Here is an 18973-nt window from a genome sequence, read left to right on the forward strand (position 1 = left end):
ATTGGACCTGTTGGAGAGCATCAACTTTTCTAGGTACACATGCATTTCTAACAGGAAAATACTATGCCTTAACGGGTTCATTTTGCTCAGCAGATTGACAGGAGAGGAAAACTTTAAATAAAGGATGGTTTATCCATTACTGGAAACTGTATGCCATTTTGCTACCAGATACCAAGTGAAATAATGTATTTTAGCAATGCATACTTAGCGCAATTCTCTCCAAATAGGGAGCTTTATTATTGTGGCACATACCTCGCCAGACTCAATAATGGGAAATGGGCATTGGCATGCAGAAATCTCCACTTCTCTGATGTCTGGAACAAAGGGCTAATTATGTAAATTTGGGTTAATTATGTAATATCCTGACCCAGTCGCAGTTCTATAAACTGTGTGACTTGTGCAGAGGCCTTGATTGAGATTAAGAATGGGTCAATTCTTTAGTGCTTGAATTTCTGCATAACTGCTCTACACAAATTTTGATGGCAAAACAAACATTGATGCCATTGTTAACTTGGTTCCAGAGCAACAGATCTTGGGTAAATCTCACCTTTCCTGATATGCCCGCACTAGTCTTCTACTGTGGGTGTGGGGAGAGCCAACTCTGCATGCTATCTGGCCTTGACCACACAATTTATCGTTGCTTCAGGCATTCTGGATTTTTCAAGCTTCTGGAACGTCGATTTCTTGGATCTCCAAAAGAATTTGGCAGAATTTGCACAACGCAAAGTCATGATACACTAAAATGCAGCACAGGCCTTGGTTGTGGCCATCTGTCATATGAGTTGATGCAGATTTTGAAGCCAGAAATTGGTACACATTGGGAAAGCATAGAAAACATGATTTGTAATTATAAATGCAACATAGAAAATAATTCTCAAGCCCTCAGGACAAATCATCATGGGGGTATTGCTAAAGAAATAATTTCTCTTACTTTTGGGTGGAGTAAAACCTGACGCAGATGAGTGGAAGGAGAAAAAAATGAAGATGCATCCAATGGAGGTACTTTATTAAAAGGAATAAAAACATGTGATGTAGGATGAAAATCTATTCACAGCAGAGATAACTAATTATTTAATGAATGCAACTTAAAAAAAAATGAAAGCTGCATTTCTCACAAAGCTGACATTATCAACAGCTTCAATGTCTGCGAGCAAAAATACTCACCATCTTTTTAGTGAACTTGGAATACATTTGATTTTTCATATTTGGCCTGCAGACCCATCCCCAAAAGAGTAACTTCTAGTGAGTGGATCTGAATTGAGCAAGCCCATTATATCTTAACGAAAGAAGTCTCACATGGATTGTACACATTTTTAACCTTGGTGTACATACTGAAACACTTTTAATTTGTGGTTCAAAATGCCTCTCTTTTTACTACAATTTTAAACATATTACAGAAACAAATAATGGGTAGCTTAAGAGTCACGGGTCCCTATTCTTCTCAAGGATGAAATGATATGAGACGATTTCATTCAGTTAAATGATTCTACATCCTCATATCTATTATTCATTATTCCACAAGTTCTTGTTGATCCCTGGACTCACCTTGCCTCACCTTTTCCACATCGTTCACCTGAGGAAGGAGGTAGCCTCCGAAAGCTTGTGAATTTAAAATAAAATTGCTGGACTATAACTTGGTGTTGTAAAATTGTTTACAATTGTCAACCCCAGTCCATCACCGGCATCTCCACATCTTGCCTACATAAGACAGCTCTGATGTAGCTCCCCAGCTGAACAGAATTAGGGAGAATTTTATTTGGTGCTACATTCATTGTGCCAGCCAATCATTTTCAAAAATCAAGGCCAATCTCAAATATTTTACAAGTAGCTTCTTTGCACTCTATTTCATCAAATGTCTTCTCTACTTCCAGTGAGCGTGCAAGTGCAGGGACATGCTCTTTTTTGGTTTATTAAATCAAGTTAGAGACAACTCTTGTTATTTGAAGCAAGCATGAAACTCAAGTGATCTTCTTGGACCAGATTTTCCTCCTCACAATTTGAAATTTTAACCCAACAATCTGTATTTATGCACATCTCGATTAATTTAAATCTGCCTTATCAAAAGATTTGGGAATGTTTACCTCTTCTCCCTAAACCTTTCAAAAGTACAATTTTCATAAAAGGACGCTGAGGATTTTGTGGTCTCTTCCAAATCGATGTGAAACTACCATTCTGTATCCAAATCACAGGGATGATTATTGCATTATCTATTCTTTTCAATTGATATTACAAGTTTCGGGCCCCACATCCTCTCCATCACTTAGACTGTCTACTTCCACCTCCATAATATCGCCCGTCTCTGCCCCAGCCCATCTGCTGCTGAAACCCTCATCATTCATGCTTTTGTTACTTCCTGACGCAACCATTCCAATGCTCTCCTGGCTGACCTCACATCTGCCACCCTCCATAAACTTAAGCTCACCCAAAACTCTGCTGCCCATATCCTAACTCACACCAAATACACTTCTTCCATCACCCTTTGCTTGCTGGACCTACATTGGCTTCCAGTTCCTGATCACCTCCATTTTAAAATTCTCATCCTCATGTTCAAATCCCTCCATGGCTTCGCCCCTCCCTATCACTGTAACTTCCTTCAGCCCTGCAACCCTCCAAGATCTCTGCGCTCTTCCAAATGTGGCCTCTTGTCCATCTGCCACTTCCTTCACCCCACCATAGGTGGCCATGCCTTCAGCTCTCTAGGTCCGCCTCTCTCTCCTCCTTTAAGACCCTCCTTAAAACCTACCTCTTTGATCAAGATTTTGGTCACTTGTCCTAATGTCTCCTTCTTGGCTCGGTGTAAATTTCTGTCTGATTATGCTCCTGTAAGCATGCCTAGCCCCAAGAACAAACACTGATTGTTCTGTATCTAAATATTTACATTTACACTCATATGCAAGTGTACTTAACTGATGATTTCCTTTGTATATGTGCTTTTTGAAAAAAATCTCAAACTTAGCACTTTCTTTAAGTCACCCAACTCTTCTTCATTATCTTCAATTCCTCCAACATTATTGTGTCTGTGTCCACAGAGCCTTCAATACTTTCAAGAAAGTCTTTAATCACTTTTCCAATGATTCGTCTAAACTCTGAATCTAATATCAAAATATTATTGAATGTCTACTGTCTGCTTATTTCAACTACATTCAAGCAGACACATGGTGATGTGCATTGGGTATGACTTGATAACATCATCGACTCCATCCCAGCATCTGTAATTATATCCCCTGTGACACCAATATTCCAATATTACATTTATATGAGAATCGGACTTGTATACTGAAGAAAAGGATTTACGTTCTCTCGGAATTTAATGCAAGACTTTCCAGGAATTGTGCAGTCTTATTTCTTCATACCATGCAACTTTGCACATTACCAGGTAGTTTGTTCTGTCAGAGATATATACAATGGTACAAGAAGCTTCTGAAAATTCCTGCTATGATACTGGGAGATGGCTGTGTGATTAAAAAAAGCAATGTATTGTACACTGGCATTCCTAGCTAAATCCTGTTTGTCCAGGTAACCGGATTAGTTAAGCAATGAGAGGAAGTTGATAAGTTATATAGAATTAATAGTTGCATAGTGGTACAGCAAAAGTGGTCAATGGATCAAAACCATCACTGCTAATTCTCTGTATAGACTAATATAGTCCTCTGCCGATGGCTGAGCTAGTGATGGCAGTTAAGTAGTTGAACAATACAAATATAGAGGGTCCCAGTTTCGCTTACTGACATGTTGAGTTAGCTGATCTCTGCTGGGACAGTTGTGAGGAAGTTACAACTGGCCTCAGTGCCCCTGAGGTTAGTGAAGGGAAAATCAGCCAGAGTCCCTGCTCCTATTGCTATCACCTCTGCTTGAAATGCAAATGGGTGGACATTAAATAAAAACAAGACAAGATTGAGTTTGGCTGTGATACCCTTGTGGTTGAATTGACTGATTACACTCATTGTTTTGGGTTACATATAAAGAATTGCCCCATGGACTACTGACAACACCTGACATTCGTCGTACCATAACTCAGCTGGAGTCTATGCCTTCAAGAGGAGAGAAAAGGGAATAAAATAGACCAAAAAAAACAGCAGAGTGTAATGCAGAAGGCTGGCAGGTGGTAATTGTTTTTTGGTGTGGAGATATGTTGTAGGGGTTTCATTTTGCTTTTTGCATTGGAGCTGTAATGCCTATTCTTCTGCAGAGGTTAAATGAATGAGGTAATATTATTTTGCTTTTCTCTGAGGTTTGAGAAGCATGTTAGGGGCCTATAGAAAAGCACCAACAAGTTTAAACGATGTTGACAACACTAGTGAATAATGATGGATTTTTAAAGGTGGAAGCATGTATAAAATAAATTCAGCATTGTTGTGCCATTATTGGCATTTTTCCAACGTTATCTAAGGGTTAGAGTGGCCTACATTTTCCAGAGGTGCACTTTAGCACCATTGACACAGATGGAATCTGTAGCAATGACTCAACACTTATGGAGAGAGAGAAATGCAACTACGTGGTATGGTGTACTGTCACAAATATATCAAGTTTGCTCATGTCAGTTGAAAATAAAATCCAGACACCGCTGGGTTGCTGTGTTAAATTGCTAATGGCCACGTAGTTATAACTGCAGGGAATCTGGTTATATGAAAAAGTTAATTGGTTGTTCATGAGTGTCTGTACAACTTGTGATTTAAGTGAACCTTCTGAGACAAAATGGATGTTTTGATACGATCGTGTGAATTTTTGTCAAGCTCCAAATTAATTTTTAAATTATGTTTTGTCTGATTATTCAACTTCAAATTAACCGAGTGGTTAAAAATAGAACAATAAAAAAAATACAGCTTCCAAAAGTGGGGGTCAGTTCAAGAAATTCTCAAACCACTGAAGTGTGCACCAGAAAGAAAGCAGATTGTTTTTGCAGTAAACTTTCAAGGACTTTTATTTAAACAATGATGAGATGATACGAAGACTTCAGAAACGTGAAGGGTGAAATTCCCCTCTGCAATAAAATCTGTGCAAGTTCTAACTTGTGTCACGTGTAATAATTTGGTGCATGAGTACAAATAGAGCATTAATGGATTTTGCCCAAACTTCTTAAATTCCCCTGGGGACTAATGGATTGTTGGGTTGTTAAGCATCAACTAAAGGAACAATTTGCAATTGTGCTCATGTTTCCCTTCCAGCCTGCATCGTATTGATAACACCTGCTGTGAAAATGACATTAATGTAGAAGAGAGAATTAGCAGACGTCGCAAGGAGCAAAGCAGCTGACATTAAATATAGTGACTCAACTGTTTCAGTCCACACATGGGTGCATCAACAAGTCGCATTATATTGGACAAGGAGGGGCACCATCAGTGGACAGCCAGAGAGCCCCAAGGCCATAGGACTCATAACTATTGGCATATGACAAAGCTACCTCAAACTCAATGAGGAGCAATTTGTGAGGAGACTAGGCTTCATAAAAGGAAAGTACTTTTGAATTAAGCCATGTCTTGGAATCAGATCTGTGACCATGAAATATCATAAACACAATGCTGACAATAGCTGTAAAAGTGACAACAGAACTGAACTTTTTGCCATAGACTACTTCTGGGCAACAGCAGGCGACCTGGCAAGAATCAGCCAGTTTGCAGTCCACCAGTGCATAACCAAGGTCATAGGTGCACCATTTTACACGTAACTGACTACATTAAATTCAGCACTGGGATCCACAAGATTTTTTGAAAAATGTGGTACGTCTATGGACTGTATCCATTTGGCTGTCCAAAAGCCTGGGCAGCATTCCATATCATTCATCAACAGAAAAGGACATCACTATGAACATTTAAATTGTCTCTGACCACCACCAAAGAATTCCGCATGTCAATGCATAATTTCCAGGGACTGCCCATGGAGTCCGTATCTTAAAGGAATTCTGGCGTGACAATGGTTGGTTCCTTGGAGATATAAGCTACACACTCAAAACATGGCTTACGGCACGCTACACATCCTCAACCCCATAGTAAATAGTTTACAATGGGGGCATAAACCTTATTGAGCAGATGTACGGCATGTTTAAACAGTTTATTCCAATGTTTGGACTGTACTGGAGTGCCTTACGATCTGCTCTGGAGAACAATAGTCATGTGGTGTATATTGCACAACGTAACTGTGGAAAGTGCCCTACAGTGCTTTTAATATAGAAAAATGATCAAAGCGTTCACAGACAAAGAAAAATACAGAGAGTTACGAGAAATAACTGAAAGCTTAGTCGAAGAGATGGGTTTTGAGAAGACTTTTAAAAGCAGAAAGAGGGGTAGAGAGCTAGAGCGGTTTAGGAAGTTAGTTTCAGAGAGTAGAGCCAGATGGCTAAAGGGTCTGCCACCAACATTGAAGTGGAGGAGCAAAAGGTTGTAGTCAGAGGGTATGGTTGAAGGGGTAAGCCAGTTAGCCTAACATCTGTGGTGGGTAAAATTTTGGAGTCCATTATTAAGGAGACAGTAGCAGAACATTTGGATAAACATAATTTAATAGGACAAAGTCAGCATGGCTTTACGAAGGGGAAGTCATGTCTGACAAATTTGCTTGAGTTCTTTGAGGACATAACGTACAGGGTGGATAAAGGGGAACCAGTGGACATAATGTATCTAGACTTCCAGAAGGCATTCGACAAGGTGCCACATAAAAGATTATTGCTCAAGATAAAGAATCACTGGATTGGGGGTAATATTCTGGCATGGGTGGAGGATTGGTTATCTAACAGGAAGCAGAGAGTTGGGATAAATGGTTCATTCTCGGACTGGCAACCAGTAGCCAGTGGTGTTCCGCAGGGGTCGGTGCTGGGTCCCCAACTCTTTACAATCTATATTAACGATTTGGAGGAGGGGACCGAGTGTAACATATCAAAGTTTGCAGATGATACAAAGCTGGGAGAGAAAGTAGAGAGTGAGGAGGACATAAAAAACCTACAAGGGGATATAGACAGGCTGGGTGAGTGGGCGGAGATTTGGCAGATGCAATACAATATTGGAAAATGTGAGGTTATGCACTTTGGCAGGAAAAATCAGAGAGCAAGTTATTATCTTAATGGCGAGAAACTGGAAAGTACTGCAGTGCAAAGGGATCTGGGGGATCCTGGTGCAAGAAAATAAAAAAGTTAGCATGCAGGTGCAACAGGTGATCAAGAAGGCCAACGGAATGTTGGCTTTTATTGCTAGGGGGATAGAATATAAAAACAGGGAGGTATTGCTGCAGTTATATAAGGTATTGGTGAGACCGCACCTGGAATACTGCATACAGTTTTGGTGTCCATACTTAAGAAAAGACATACTTGCTCTCGAGGCAGTACAAAGAAGGTTCACTCGGTTAATCCCGGGGATGAGGGGGTGGACATATGAGGAGAGGTTGAGTAGATTGGGACTCTACTCATTGGAGTTCAGAAGAATGAGAGGCGATCTTATTGAAACATAGATTCCTAGAAGTAAAGGGAATTAGGGGTTACGGGGAGCGGGCAGGAAATTGGCCATGAATTTAGATTTGAGGTTAGGATCAGATCAGCCATGATCTTATTGAATGGCGGAGCAGGCTCGAGGGGCCGATTGGCCTACTCCTGCTCCTATTTCTTATGTTCTTATGTAAGGAGGGTGAATCAATGGAGGGAATTACGGATGAGAACAAGTATTTTAAATTCAGTGCATTGTGGCATGGTGAGCGAGGTCCACTCAGCAAGGATGGAAGTGATGGGCAAGTGGGGCTTTTAAAAAAAATTCGTTCATGGGATGTGGGCATCGCTGGCAAGGCCAGCATTTATTGCCCATCCCTAATTGCCCTTGAAAGGGTGGTGGTGAGCCGCTTTCTTGATCCGCTACAGTCTGTGTGGTGAAGGTTCTCCCACAGTGCTGTTAGGAAGGGAGTTCCAGGATTTTGACCCAGCGACGATGAAGGAACTGCGATATATTTCCAAGTCGAGATGGGGTGTGACTTGGAGGGGATCGTGCAGGTGTGTTGTTCCCATGTGCCTGCTGCCCTTGTCCTTCTAGGTGGTAGAGGTTGCGGGTTTGGGAGATGCTTTTGAAGAAGCCTTGGCGAGTTGCTGCAGTGCATCCTGTGGATGGTACACACTGCAGCCACAGTGCGCCGGTGGTGAAGGGAGTGAAAGTGGGGCTTATGCAGGACAGGATGAAGGCAGTGGAATTTTGAATGTGTTAGGATTACAGTAGATGAATGTCAAGAGGAAAACAAAGAGGCACTGGAAAAATTGACTCTAGAGGTGACAAAGGTGACTAAGGATGGTGAGGATAGAGGCGGGTGATGTTGCAGTCTTGGCAAGGGTTGAATGTGAGATTTGAAGCTCAAATACCAAAATTGTAACACTCAACTGTTGATGATAGCACTCCATACAGAAGAGATTCACTAAGATAATAGCAGGAATGAGAGGCTTCAGTTATGAGGAGAGTTGGGAGAAATTGAGGCTCTTTTAATCAGAAACAAAATTAAGAGAAGATCTGATAAAGGTGTTCAAAGCTTTTTCCCGATTTATCAAAGTATTTCCACTGGTCAGTGAGTCAGTAACTAGAAGGCATAAATTTAAGATTATCACCAGGAGGGGTTAGGAAAATTATATTTTTACATAGAGGGTAATTGGAACATAGAAAACGCCAGCAGAAACAGTGGTGAAAGCAGCATCCATTACAGTTTTTAACAGCTAAATGGACAAGTGCTTGAAAAAGAAAAAAAATAATACAGTTTGGGGAAAAAGAAGAATGGGACTAAGTGGATAACTCTTTCAGAGAACTGGTACAGGTGCAATGGGCCGAATGGCCTCCTTCTGTGGTGAAAAATTCTATGATCCTCTGATCTTCCAAGAACAGTAGCTCTTGATTCCTTGCCAGCCCTTGTTTTATGCAGCAATGCACTCCATCAAACTTTACTTTTACTTATAAATTAATCAGGAAACTTCTTGCCAGAATAACACTGCTTGGTGATTTAACAGAGACTAAAGGAACCACATTGTACAATACACTGCAGCTTTCAACAAACCACATTGAAATTATACTTACTTCTGGCTTCTTTAAAATTTGAATGTAGAACATGCAATTTTTCATTGGGTAGATGATGATTAAGACATCGCCGAAATCTGTAGGAATGATGCCCCTGCGGTAGTCCCTTGTGTGCTCAGACCAGATGATGTGAACTTCATCATTTCCCAGGTGACGAAGCTGTAATGGTAAATTGGTTCTTGATTAATTGTAGTGCAGTGCCTTATTATGAGGTCAACATCTATAAATGTAATTAATTTGCTTCAATGGCTATAATTTTCATAATATTAATAGGTGAAAACCTTTTCCAATTAGTCTGTCTGAATTATTTATTTTGATATGTTTGTAAAGAGTGACAAATTCTACAATATTTGTAAGAATGTGTTTTCAGATTGATTTGCATGGATGGAATATATATTTCTTATTTTCTTAATTACACATAATTTTGGTGATTCTAATTGTAAACTTGGAGACTGTTTTACACAGAGCATTCAATGGTGCAAATAGTATTTTGTTAATATTTACTTTACATGACATATCAAAATCCTGAAAATGAAACATTAGTATGATTATAGGACACAGAATAGAAATATGAATATTCCTGGACAACTGCTGTAGTTTGTCTATCAAATTAAAAAGGCTAAGTCAGCTTTAACAGCTCTATTTCATACTTCTCATTTTTTTTGGTTTAGAAATCTATCTCATTTTGAATCAAAAATAATTATATTTTTAATATTCCCTTATAGAAATCTGTGTCTGGTCTCAATTGTGATTGTTTTAAATTGATTACTGTATGGCTAGGAGCATCCAGACAAGATGGAATACACACATTATCTGGATCAGGTCTCCCATCATCTATGATTCACGTATATAGTGCGACTTTGAGTTATTATTCTTCTCTGATGTCTTATTACAAGTAAAATATGCATGGCTATAGACAAGCTATTCAAAATGCAAGCTCTCATACTTTATTGCTTATAAAAGAATGCTGGAGACAAGATGGTCTGCAACAAACAAACCAGGATGTTTGATCTGGCAACTAATCAGTTAAGAGGTGGTAGACGAACAGGTAGCCCGTTCATGCGATTTCTGTTCAGAAAAATGAGTTTGTTTGAAAACTTGATTACTGGGCTGCGAGAAGACAGAGCTAATTGGTTAGGACTGCTGAATGTACAGGGGGCAACAGTAATTTCAATCAAGGTATCTGCTGCTGGTGTTGACTGACAGTTCAATGCTTAGAGCCCACCTGATAAGAGAAATAAATACTGGAGCCTTTTCACAGTTCTGCAGTTATTCTTCTTGCTATATGGGTGGAGATTAAGAAAGAACTCAGAGTTTGGTCTCACATAAAATTTGGCAGACATAGGTCCAGAGTAAAAGCACAATTGGGGACTGAGCTAGAACTTCAATTTTTTTTTATTGCTTTGTAACAGGTTCTGTGAGCTAAGTGAGAAACACCTTGATTTATTCATCTGGCGTTGTTCGTCTTTTGCTTCTGCTAATTTAATTTCTCAATAAACCTGATTTGTACTTGTAGCCTGAAAGTGTTATTTGGCTGTCAGCCGGAAAGAATTAGTGCAAATGACAGTAACTCTGTGGCCCAGTATCCCAGATTACTTTGCGCATAAAGTCAAAAATATTTGAAGTGTACCTTAATTAGCAATTTAACACAGCAACTCAGTGCTGCCTGGATTTTATTTTCAACTGACATGAACATTGTACTTTATTATCCAAACCTTAAAAAACCTGTGTTGACCTGAAGCCATTTTAGGTAAATATGCAAAATCTGGTGCTGGCAGCAAGCTTATTTCCAGTAGCAACAACATCAAAATGACATTGGCAGTACAATGACTACATTGCACAAGTGTGTGGATGCTAATTTAATCATGATACTCAACACACCATCCAACCATTTTGTATTTTTCCCCTCCATTTTTTAAATCACTCCTTCACTGAATAGGGTGTTACGTGATGGGGTATAGATCCATGACCAGCAGCCTTCTGGCATTTCACAATGTATGAGCATCCGTGGGCTATTCAACAATGGGATAATTATGGCCATGATACCACTTTATGACCCTGTCCACACTTATAATTATCCAGCAAATAAGTGCTGGATAATTATTGAGCACAAGAATTTTGCTCGATTTTCTTACCACTTCTAATCCAGGGATGCTGAGGCTAACATAGCATCAATATCACTGCCTTGCTGAGATCAGCTATTCAGTCACCCAATTTCTTACTTTCAATAAAGAAAATAGGTATAGGGCTTTAGTCATCTTTTAAACTCACATCATTCACCTTATGCTGACCTTATTCAAAAAAATTGCTGATTCTCCTTCGTGAATAATAGTGTAATGATACAGACAGCCAACACCAAGAAACACTTGATTCTGTTGTCCTAAGAAAACAACTGAATCCTTGGCTAATTAGACGTGTGCCACACAACCCATTTACTCATGTGAATTGTGGCTGTAGTAATTTTGCAGGCTGTGAGCCGAATGGCTAGCACACCACCGATGACATTGGTCAAGGCACTGCGCCCAACAGCCTGACCTCCCTCCTGCTAATTGCATTATCAAGCCAGCTGGCTCAAGAATGGAGTCGTCAATTCGATTGAAAAATTCCTGCTGTCAAGTAGGCATGGTGGCTCTGTTATTCAGTCACTCTCAAGCCTGACCACCCTCTTTGTTTGTGCTACAGTGTGCTCTTCTTTATTTGTAAATTAACCAAGAAACTTCCTGGAAGAATAGCACTGCCTGGAGACTGATAATGTGTGCCTTTCATTCGGCTCCACTCTTACTGTAACCCTGCCAATTTGTTTTCCTGCTCCAGTCCTGCCTCAGGCTAAAAAAGCCTTGTAAGACATAAGTGCAATTACAGTTCGTGGAGCCAAATGAATTGTACAAATCCAATAGCACAGCTCTGTCACAGCTTGCAACCCCTGTTGCTGCTAAAAATCCAATCTAACAAAGCTAACAAATTTTTACTGTAAGAGCACAGGGTTCAGCATGGGGTTGGAGGCACACAACAAAAATGAGAGCTTACTACTACTAAACATTTTTTGATACGCGAAATCACCTCTGCAGTTTTTGTAGATCATTTTTTTTAAACCATTAACTCTGATTAGGTGAGATGGAGTCAGAGGACTATAGCATGCTGATGCATGAATTGATTTTAACTTTAGTGTATGCTCTGATCAAAAGTTTACAATAATGATGTCAGATGTTGCAGTACCATTGAACAGTAAGACCCCACATCTTTATCAAGGCAATTTCAGTAAAGACTTTCTTACATAGTACGCATATGAAGCTTTAGATGCAATTACATTTATTTGGACTACTTATGTATTTACAGAAACTGATTTCAACTGAATCTTGCTGTATAAAAATACTTACGCTTCAATATTTACTGGCCCTTTGAAAATATATTCACACATTACAACCTAAAAATATGATTAATCACCAAATTCAGCATTTCCAGGGTGTAATTTCAGTGAGATGGTCATCATTCATATTTTTAGGTTGTAATGTTTGAATACATTTTTTAAGGGCCAGTAAATAGATACGTGGGCTGTGTGTAGGGAGTGGGAAGCATCATTTTGTGAGTGGGATAGGAGCAGGTGGCTTTGGGAGAGAGACTGGTATTTTCTAAATAGGACCTGCAGCCAGCATGTGTCAAAGGTAATTTTAGCTTCAAAAGCATCAGCTTGTTGCTCATAATGAATTGTGGGGTTTCAGGCATAACAATCCTAAATATTGAAATTTCTGTTTTTTAACTGGATTCTGTTTGAGGAGTGAGGAAGGGAAGTGAAACCTGTACAATAATATTTTCTTAATAAAAATTAAACATTTTCAAATATGAACTGCAATCCTCCTGTGGCAGTATATGATTTGAAAGTATACTCAGAACGGAGGTAAGAGAAGAAAACAAATGGCATGTGTTACGTGAGTGTTTATTTAGTACAATCCTCCTTTTCAAAACTGCTATTAAAAAACCCACTCCTCTGTCTTTCCAACCTACCATCCCATCTCCAACCTTCCGTTCCTCTCCAAAGTCCTTGAACGTATTGTTGCCTCCCAAATCTGTGCCAATCTTTCCTGCTACTCCCTGTTTTAGTCTCTCCAATTAGGTTTCTGCCTACAGCACCAAAATGGCCCTAACCAAAATAACAACTAACATTATCTGTGACTGTGACCATGGTGCACTATCCCTTGTCGATCTGTGTGCAGGCTTTGACATGATTGACCACACCATTCTCCTCCAACTTCTCTTTTCCATCATAAAGCTCAGTGGGGCTGCCCTTGCTTGGTTCCATTCTTACCTATCCGATTATAGTCAGAGCATCTCCAGCAATGGCTTCTTTACCTGCCCCTGCACTATTACCTCTACAGTCTCTCAAGAATCGATCCTTGCCCCCGTCCTCTTCCTCGTCTACATGTTACTCCTTGGTGACATCATCTGCAAACATTGGATTAGATTCAATAGGTACAACTGATAACATCCAGCTCGACTTCTGAAGCACCTGTCTCGACCCCACCACTGTCTCTTTGTTTTCAGACCATGACCCCGATATTTACTTGGGGCCGTAAAGAAAGAGGTGGGGGGGGGGGGGGGGTTTCCAGATGTCCTGACAATTTTGACGTCAGGACATCTTTTAAATTTTTTACAGCTGGTTTCCTGCCTGACAGGCAATGTGATTGACAGGCTGGCTGCCTGTTTGGACGACAAAACATGAGGGTTGGATGCCAGGTATGTGGGACATTGTGGGGAGGGGGTGGGGGCCAGTCATCCAGGGCGGGGAGGGGAGGGGAGTTGAAGGGAGGGGAGGGCGAGAGGCGTCGTGGGGGCGGGGGCGAGAGGCGTCGTGGGGGCGGGGGCGAGGGGCGTCGTGGGGGCGGGGGCGAGGGGCGTCGTGGGGGCGGGGGGCGAGGGGCGTCGTGGGGGCGGGGGCGAGGGGCGCCGTGGGGGCGGGGGCGAGGGGCGCCGTGGGGGCGGGGGCGAGGGGCGCCGTGGGGGCGGGGGCGAGGGGCGCCGTGGGGGCGAGGGGCGAGAGGCATCGTGGGGGCGAGGGGCGCCGTGGGGGCGGGGGCGAGGGGCGCCGTGGGGGCGGGGGCGAGGGGCGCCGTGGGGGCGGGGGCGAGGGGCGCCGTGGGGGGCGGGGGCGAGGGGCGCCGTGGGGGCGGGGGCGAGGGGCGCCGTGGGGGCGGGGGGCGAGGGGCGCCGTGGGGGCGGGGGCGAGGGGCGCCGTGGGGGCGGGGGCGAGGGGCGCCGTGGGGGCGGGGGCGAGGGGCGCCGTGGGGGCGGGGGCGAGGGGCGCCGTGGGGGCGGGGGCGAGGGGCGCCGTGGGGGCGGGGGCGTGGGGCGCCGTGGGGGCGGCGGCGAGGGGCGCCGTGGGGGCGGGGGCGAGGGGCGCCGTGGGGGCGGCGGCGAGGGGCGCCGTGGGGGCGGCGGCGAGGGGAGCCGTGGGGGCGGGGGCGAGGGGCGCCGTGGGGGCGGCGGCGAGGGGCGCCGTGGGGGCGGGGGCGAGGGGCGCCGTGGGGGCGGCGGCGAGGGGCGCCGTGGGGGCGGGGGCGAGGGGCGCCGTGGGGGCGGGGGCGGGGGGCGCCGTGGGGGCGGGGGGCGCCGTGGGGGCGGGGGGCGAGGGGCGCCGTGGGGGCGGGGGGCGAGGGGCGCCGTGGGGGCGGGGGCGAGGGGCGCCGTGGGGGCGGGGGCGAGGGGCGCCGTGGGGGCGGGGGCGAGGGGCGCCGTGGGGGCGGGGGCGAGGGGCGCCGTGGGGGCGGGGGCGAGGGGCGCCGTGGGGGCGGGGGCGAGGGGCGCCGTGGGGGCGGGGGGCGCCGTGGGGGCGGGGGGCGCCGTGGGGGCGGGGGGCGCCGTGGGGGCGGGGGCGGGGGGCGCCGTGGGGGCGGGGGCGGGGGGCGCCGTGGGGGCGGGGGCGCGGGGCGCCGTGGGGGCGGGGGCGGGGGGCGCCGTGGGGGGCGGGGGCGAGGGGCGCCGTGGGGGCGGGGGGCGGGGGCGCCGTGGGGGCGGGGGCGCCGTGGGGGCGGGGGCGCCGTGGGGGCGGGGGCGGGGGGGCGCCGTGGGGGCGGGGGCGGGGGGGCGCCGTGGGGGCGGGGGCGGGGGGCGCCGTGGGGGCGGGGGCGGGGGGGCGCCGTGGGGGCGGGGGGCGCCGTGGGGGCGGGGGGGCGCCGTGGGGGCGGGGGGCGCCGTGGGGGCGGGGGCGAGGGGCGCCGTGGGGGCGGGGGCGAGGGGCGCCGTGGGGGCGGGGGCGAGGGGCGCCGTGGGGGCGGGGGCGAGGGGCGCCGTGGGGGCGGGGGCGGGGGCGAGGAGCGCCGTGGGGGCGGGGGCGGGGGGCGCCGTGGGGGCGGGGGCGGGGGGCGCCGTGGGGGCGGGGGGCGCCGTGGGGCGCCGTGGGGGCGGGGGCGAGGGGCGCCGTGGGGGCGGGGGCGAGGGGCGCCGTGGGGGCGGGGGCGAGGGGCGCCGTGGGGGCGGGGGCGAGGGGCGCCGTGGGGGCGGGGGCGAGGGGCGCCGTGGGGGCGGGGGCGAGGGGCGCCGTGGGGGCGGGGGCGAGGGGCGCCGTGGGGGCGGGGGCGAGAGGCGCTGTGGGGGGGTGGCGGTGAGAGATATTGTTGGGGGGGGGCGGTGAGAGATATCGTGGGGGGGGGGGGCGGTGAGAGATATCGTGGGGGGGGGGGGGCGGTGAGAGATATCGTGGGGGGGGGGGCGAGCGGTGAGAGATATCGTGGGTCAAGGTGAGAGATATCGTGGCGGGGGGTGGGGGGGTTTAGAGATATCGTGGGGAGGGGGGGTGGGGTGAGAGATATCGTGGGGGGGTGGGGTGAGAGATATCGTGGGGGGGTGGGGTGAGAGATATCGTGGGGGGGGGGGGCGGGGAAGAGATATCGTGGGGGGGGGGGGGCGGGGGAAGAGATATCGTGGGGGGGGGCGGGGGAAGAGATATCGTGGGGGGGTGGGGTGAGAGATATCGTGGGGGGGGGGGGGCGGGGGAAGAGATATCGTGGGGGGGGGGGCGGGGGAAGAGATATCGTGGGGGGGGCGGGGGAAGAGATATCGTGGGGGGGGCGGGGGAAGAGATATCGTGGGGGGGGCGGGGGAAGAGATATCGTGGGGGGGGCGGGGGAAGAGATATCGTGGGGGGGGCGGGGGAAGAGATATCGTGGGGGGGGCGGGGGAAGAGATATCGTGGGGGGGGGCGGGGGAAGAGATATCGTGGGGGGGGGGGGGTGAGAGATATCGTGGGGGGGGTGGGGGTGAGAGATATCTTGGGGGGGGCGGGGTGAGTGATATCGTGGGGGGAGTTTGAGAGAGATCTTGGGGGTGAGTGAGGTTGTGGGGGAAGGGAAGAGAGATCACGGCATGGGTGTCAAATACATCGGGGGTGTCAGACATGGTGGGCGATCGGCTGATCATGTGTGTGGAATCGTGGCAGGTCGGCTTGTTGGGCCTGGAGGAAACACTCCTGCTCCTTCTGGCCCACAACCAGTGCAATAAAGGCATTTAGCTGTTGATCCAGGCCTTTTCGCCTCCTCTTAAGTGGCGTGAATCCAAAAACCCAGGAATCCCAGCCCCCAGGAGTTAAAAGTAAAAAAAACTATTAAAATGGAGGCCCACAGCCTCCTTCAAATATTTTACTGATCGACCTGCCTCGGTTAAAACCAGAAGTGGGCGGGTTGGAGGGGGCTTGGGGTCGGGTGTTACATTTTTACTTTCCCACCGCCCCCAACCCACCCGTCCTTGGGCGTTAAAATTACCCCCCCGTGTCCGACATTGACCCTTGGATGAGCCTCAATTTCCTTGTTAAACATTGGGAAGACCAAATCCACAGTCTTCAGCCTCCGCAACAAACTCCATACTGTTGCCATTGATTCCATCTCCTTCCCCAGCCACTGTCTCAAGCTGAACCAGATTGTATCCTATTCAACCCCGAGTTGAACATTCTGACCTCACATCCTCTCTGTCACAAAGATCACTTACTTCCACCTCCATAACATCGCTCACCTCCTCCACTACCTCAGCTCACCTACGCTTTTGTCATCTCCAGACTCGACTATTCCAATGCTCTCTTGCCAGCTTTCCATTCTCTTCCCTCTGTAAACTTCAGTTCATCCAAGACTCTGGTGGCCGTACCCTATTCTGCACCTAGTGCTGCCTTGGGATGTTTTCTACCTTAAAGGTGCTATGTAAATACATGTTGCTATTGTTTTTAAAATGTTCGTACTGAGCTCATCGCTCGCTAATGAATGCCAAGACTCAATTTGCCAAATAACTGCTTTAAGAAACATTGGTGCCAAGCTGATGCTCTCCTTTCTGTAGTCCGAGGTCCAGAGTGAGCCACACAATTTTTTTTAAAAAATTGGATTTAGTTGTTTTCTTAAGGGTCATTAATTTATTTAATAATTGTTGAAGGAGTGACGGTAAGACAGTGCTCATAATATGTATTTTCCTTGGCATAGCCAAGTTGTTAAAAGTTGGGAGGTATATTAATCCCTCCATCTAGGGTTGCTACTCATCTTGCCGAATGGAGGACTAGATGTAGCTTGAGACTTAGTTCTGCTGTGAACACAAACTTTAGGGGATCGGGTGCGTTCCTGGTGGGGGGGGGCTCCGAAAATCGGGGAATCCCGGGGCGGGTCGGGAGCCCGGCTCCAACCCGCCCACTTCCGGGTTTCCCACAGACGTGCTGACATGCGCGCGCAGCTCCCGCATGTGGGACTCCCGCAGGCAATTAAAGCCGGCGGGGTGCCACTTAAGCTATTTATTTAGGTATTTCAGGTCGTTTACAGACGTGATTAAGGAGATATTTCAGGAGGGTTGGGATTTTACAAACAACTTGGACTGTTTCCTGTACTGGGGGAAACACTCCCAGTTGAAATGGACGTGTTGCAGCTATCAGCCTGTGGCAGATGCAAAGGTCCATTTGACAGGTTGTGGGGGGGGGGGGGGAGACCCTCACTCATTGCAGGAGGTCGCTCTGTCACTTTGGACAAAGTTTGGCCTCCACCACCCTCCTCCTAACAATAAAATTCACCAACTTGCATACTTACCCTGGTGTCCAGACACATGTTCCTATCTTGCGGACCCCCTCAGATGTACATCTTCCAGATGGGGGCCGCCGTAGCTGCAGTCATGACCTCCTCGGAGGGCGAACAGCATCACCAGCCTCGCCGGCCACGCCGTCCACCTCCGACACGTGGAGCTCCACAACACAGTGCTGTGACACATCCACCTGCACAGTAGGAGGGAGGGCAACCGCAGAGAGAGATGTGTCGCAGAGGGCACTACCCTCGCCACAGGGTCCACAGACCGAGTCTCAGCTTCCTGGACCTCTCTGAGCAGCAGTGCACACGGAGGCTCAGAGTCACTCGACATGTAGTCGTGAACATCTGCAGCCTCCTTCATGCCGAGCTGCTCCCAGCTGACCCGAGCACCATCTTCTTACCTGTCGCTGTCAAAGTCACCACTGCCCTCAACAACTTCTCCTCCACATCCTTCCAGGGTGCCACCGGGGACATCGCCGACGTCTCTCAGTCGTCTGCACAAAAAAGCCCTGCAAATACACCTACACCCACTCTGCAGTGACACAATGGGTGGCATCAGTTGTGGGTCTTCACAGTGATCCTCAGGAAAGGGCATTATTGCACAAACCAGACAAGATTCGCAAGGACGTGACAGTAGTGGTGCCAATATAATATGTAATGTGAGTTGATCAGAAATTAAATATAAGGAAAAACCATGACAAACCCTCAAACACCCTTGTGCATCCCCTTCGTGCTCACGACACGTTTGCCTTACGCTGCCTACTGCACATTTGTGATGCATGCCCTGTGGCTGCAGCACAGGTCGTGGCAGGTTGAGTGAGGCTGACTGTGAAAGAGATGCATGAGAGGGTGAGTATGAGATAGAGCCATGGGATTGTATGAGGATTGAGTTGAGTGGTGGTGGCGGGATGA

The 18973-nt window shown here is 47.5% G+C and overlaps 1 protein-coding gene across 5 annotated transcripts in view; it reads right to left on the reverse strand.

Annotated features, from left to right (window-relative positions):
- Nucleotides 1-18973, reverse strand: part of ralgapa2 (Ral GTPase activating protein catalytic subunit alpha 2) — a 483733-nt gene that overhangs the window by 146855 nt on the left and 317905 nt on the right. For all 5 annotated transcript variants that reach the window (XM_067989407.1, XM_067989404.1, XM_067989406.1 and 2 more), the window contains one exon: nucleotides 9024-9182. In XM_067989407.1, the coding sequence (XP_067845508.1) occupies nucleotides 9024-9182 (159 nt within the window). The remainder of the gene's footprint in view (nucleotides 1-9023; nucleotides 9183-18973) is intronic.

The sequence above is a fragment of the Heptranchias perlo genome, chromosome 8, assembly GCF_035084215.1.
Source record: "Heptranchias perlo isolate sHepPer1 chromosome 8, sHepPer1.hap1, whole genome shotgun sequence".
NCBI classification, from domain to species: Eukaryota; Metazoa; Chordata; class Chondrichthyes; order Hexanchiformes; family Hexanchidae; genus Heptranchias; species Heptranchias perlo.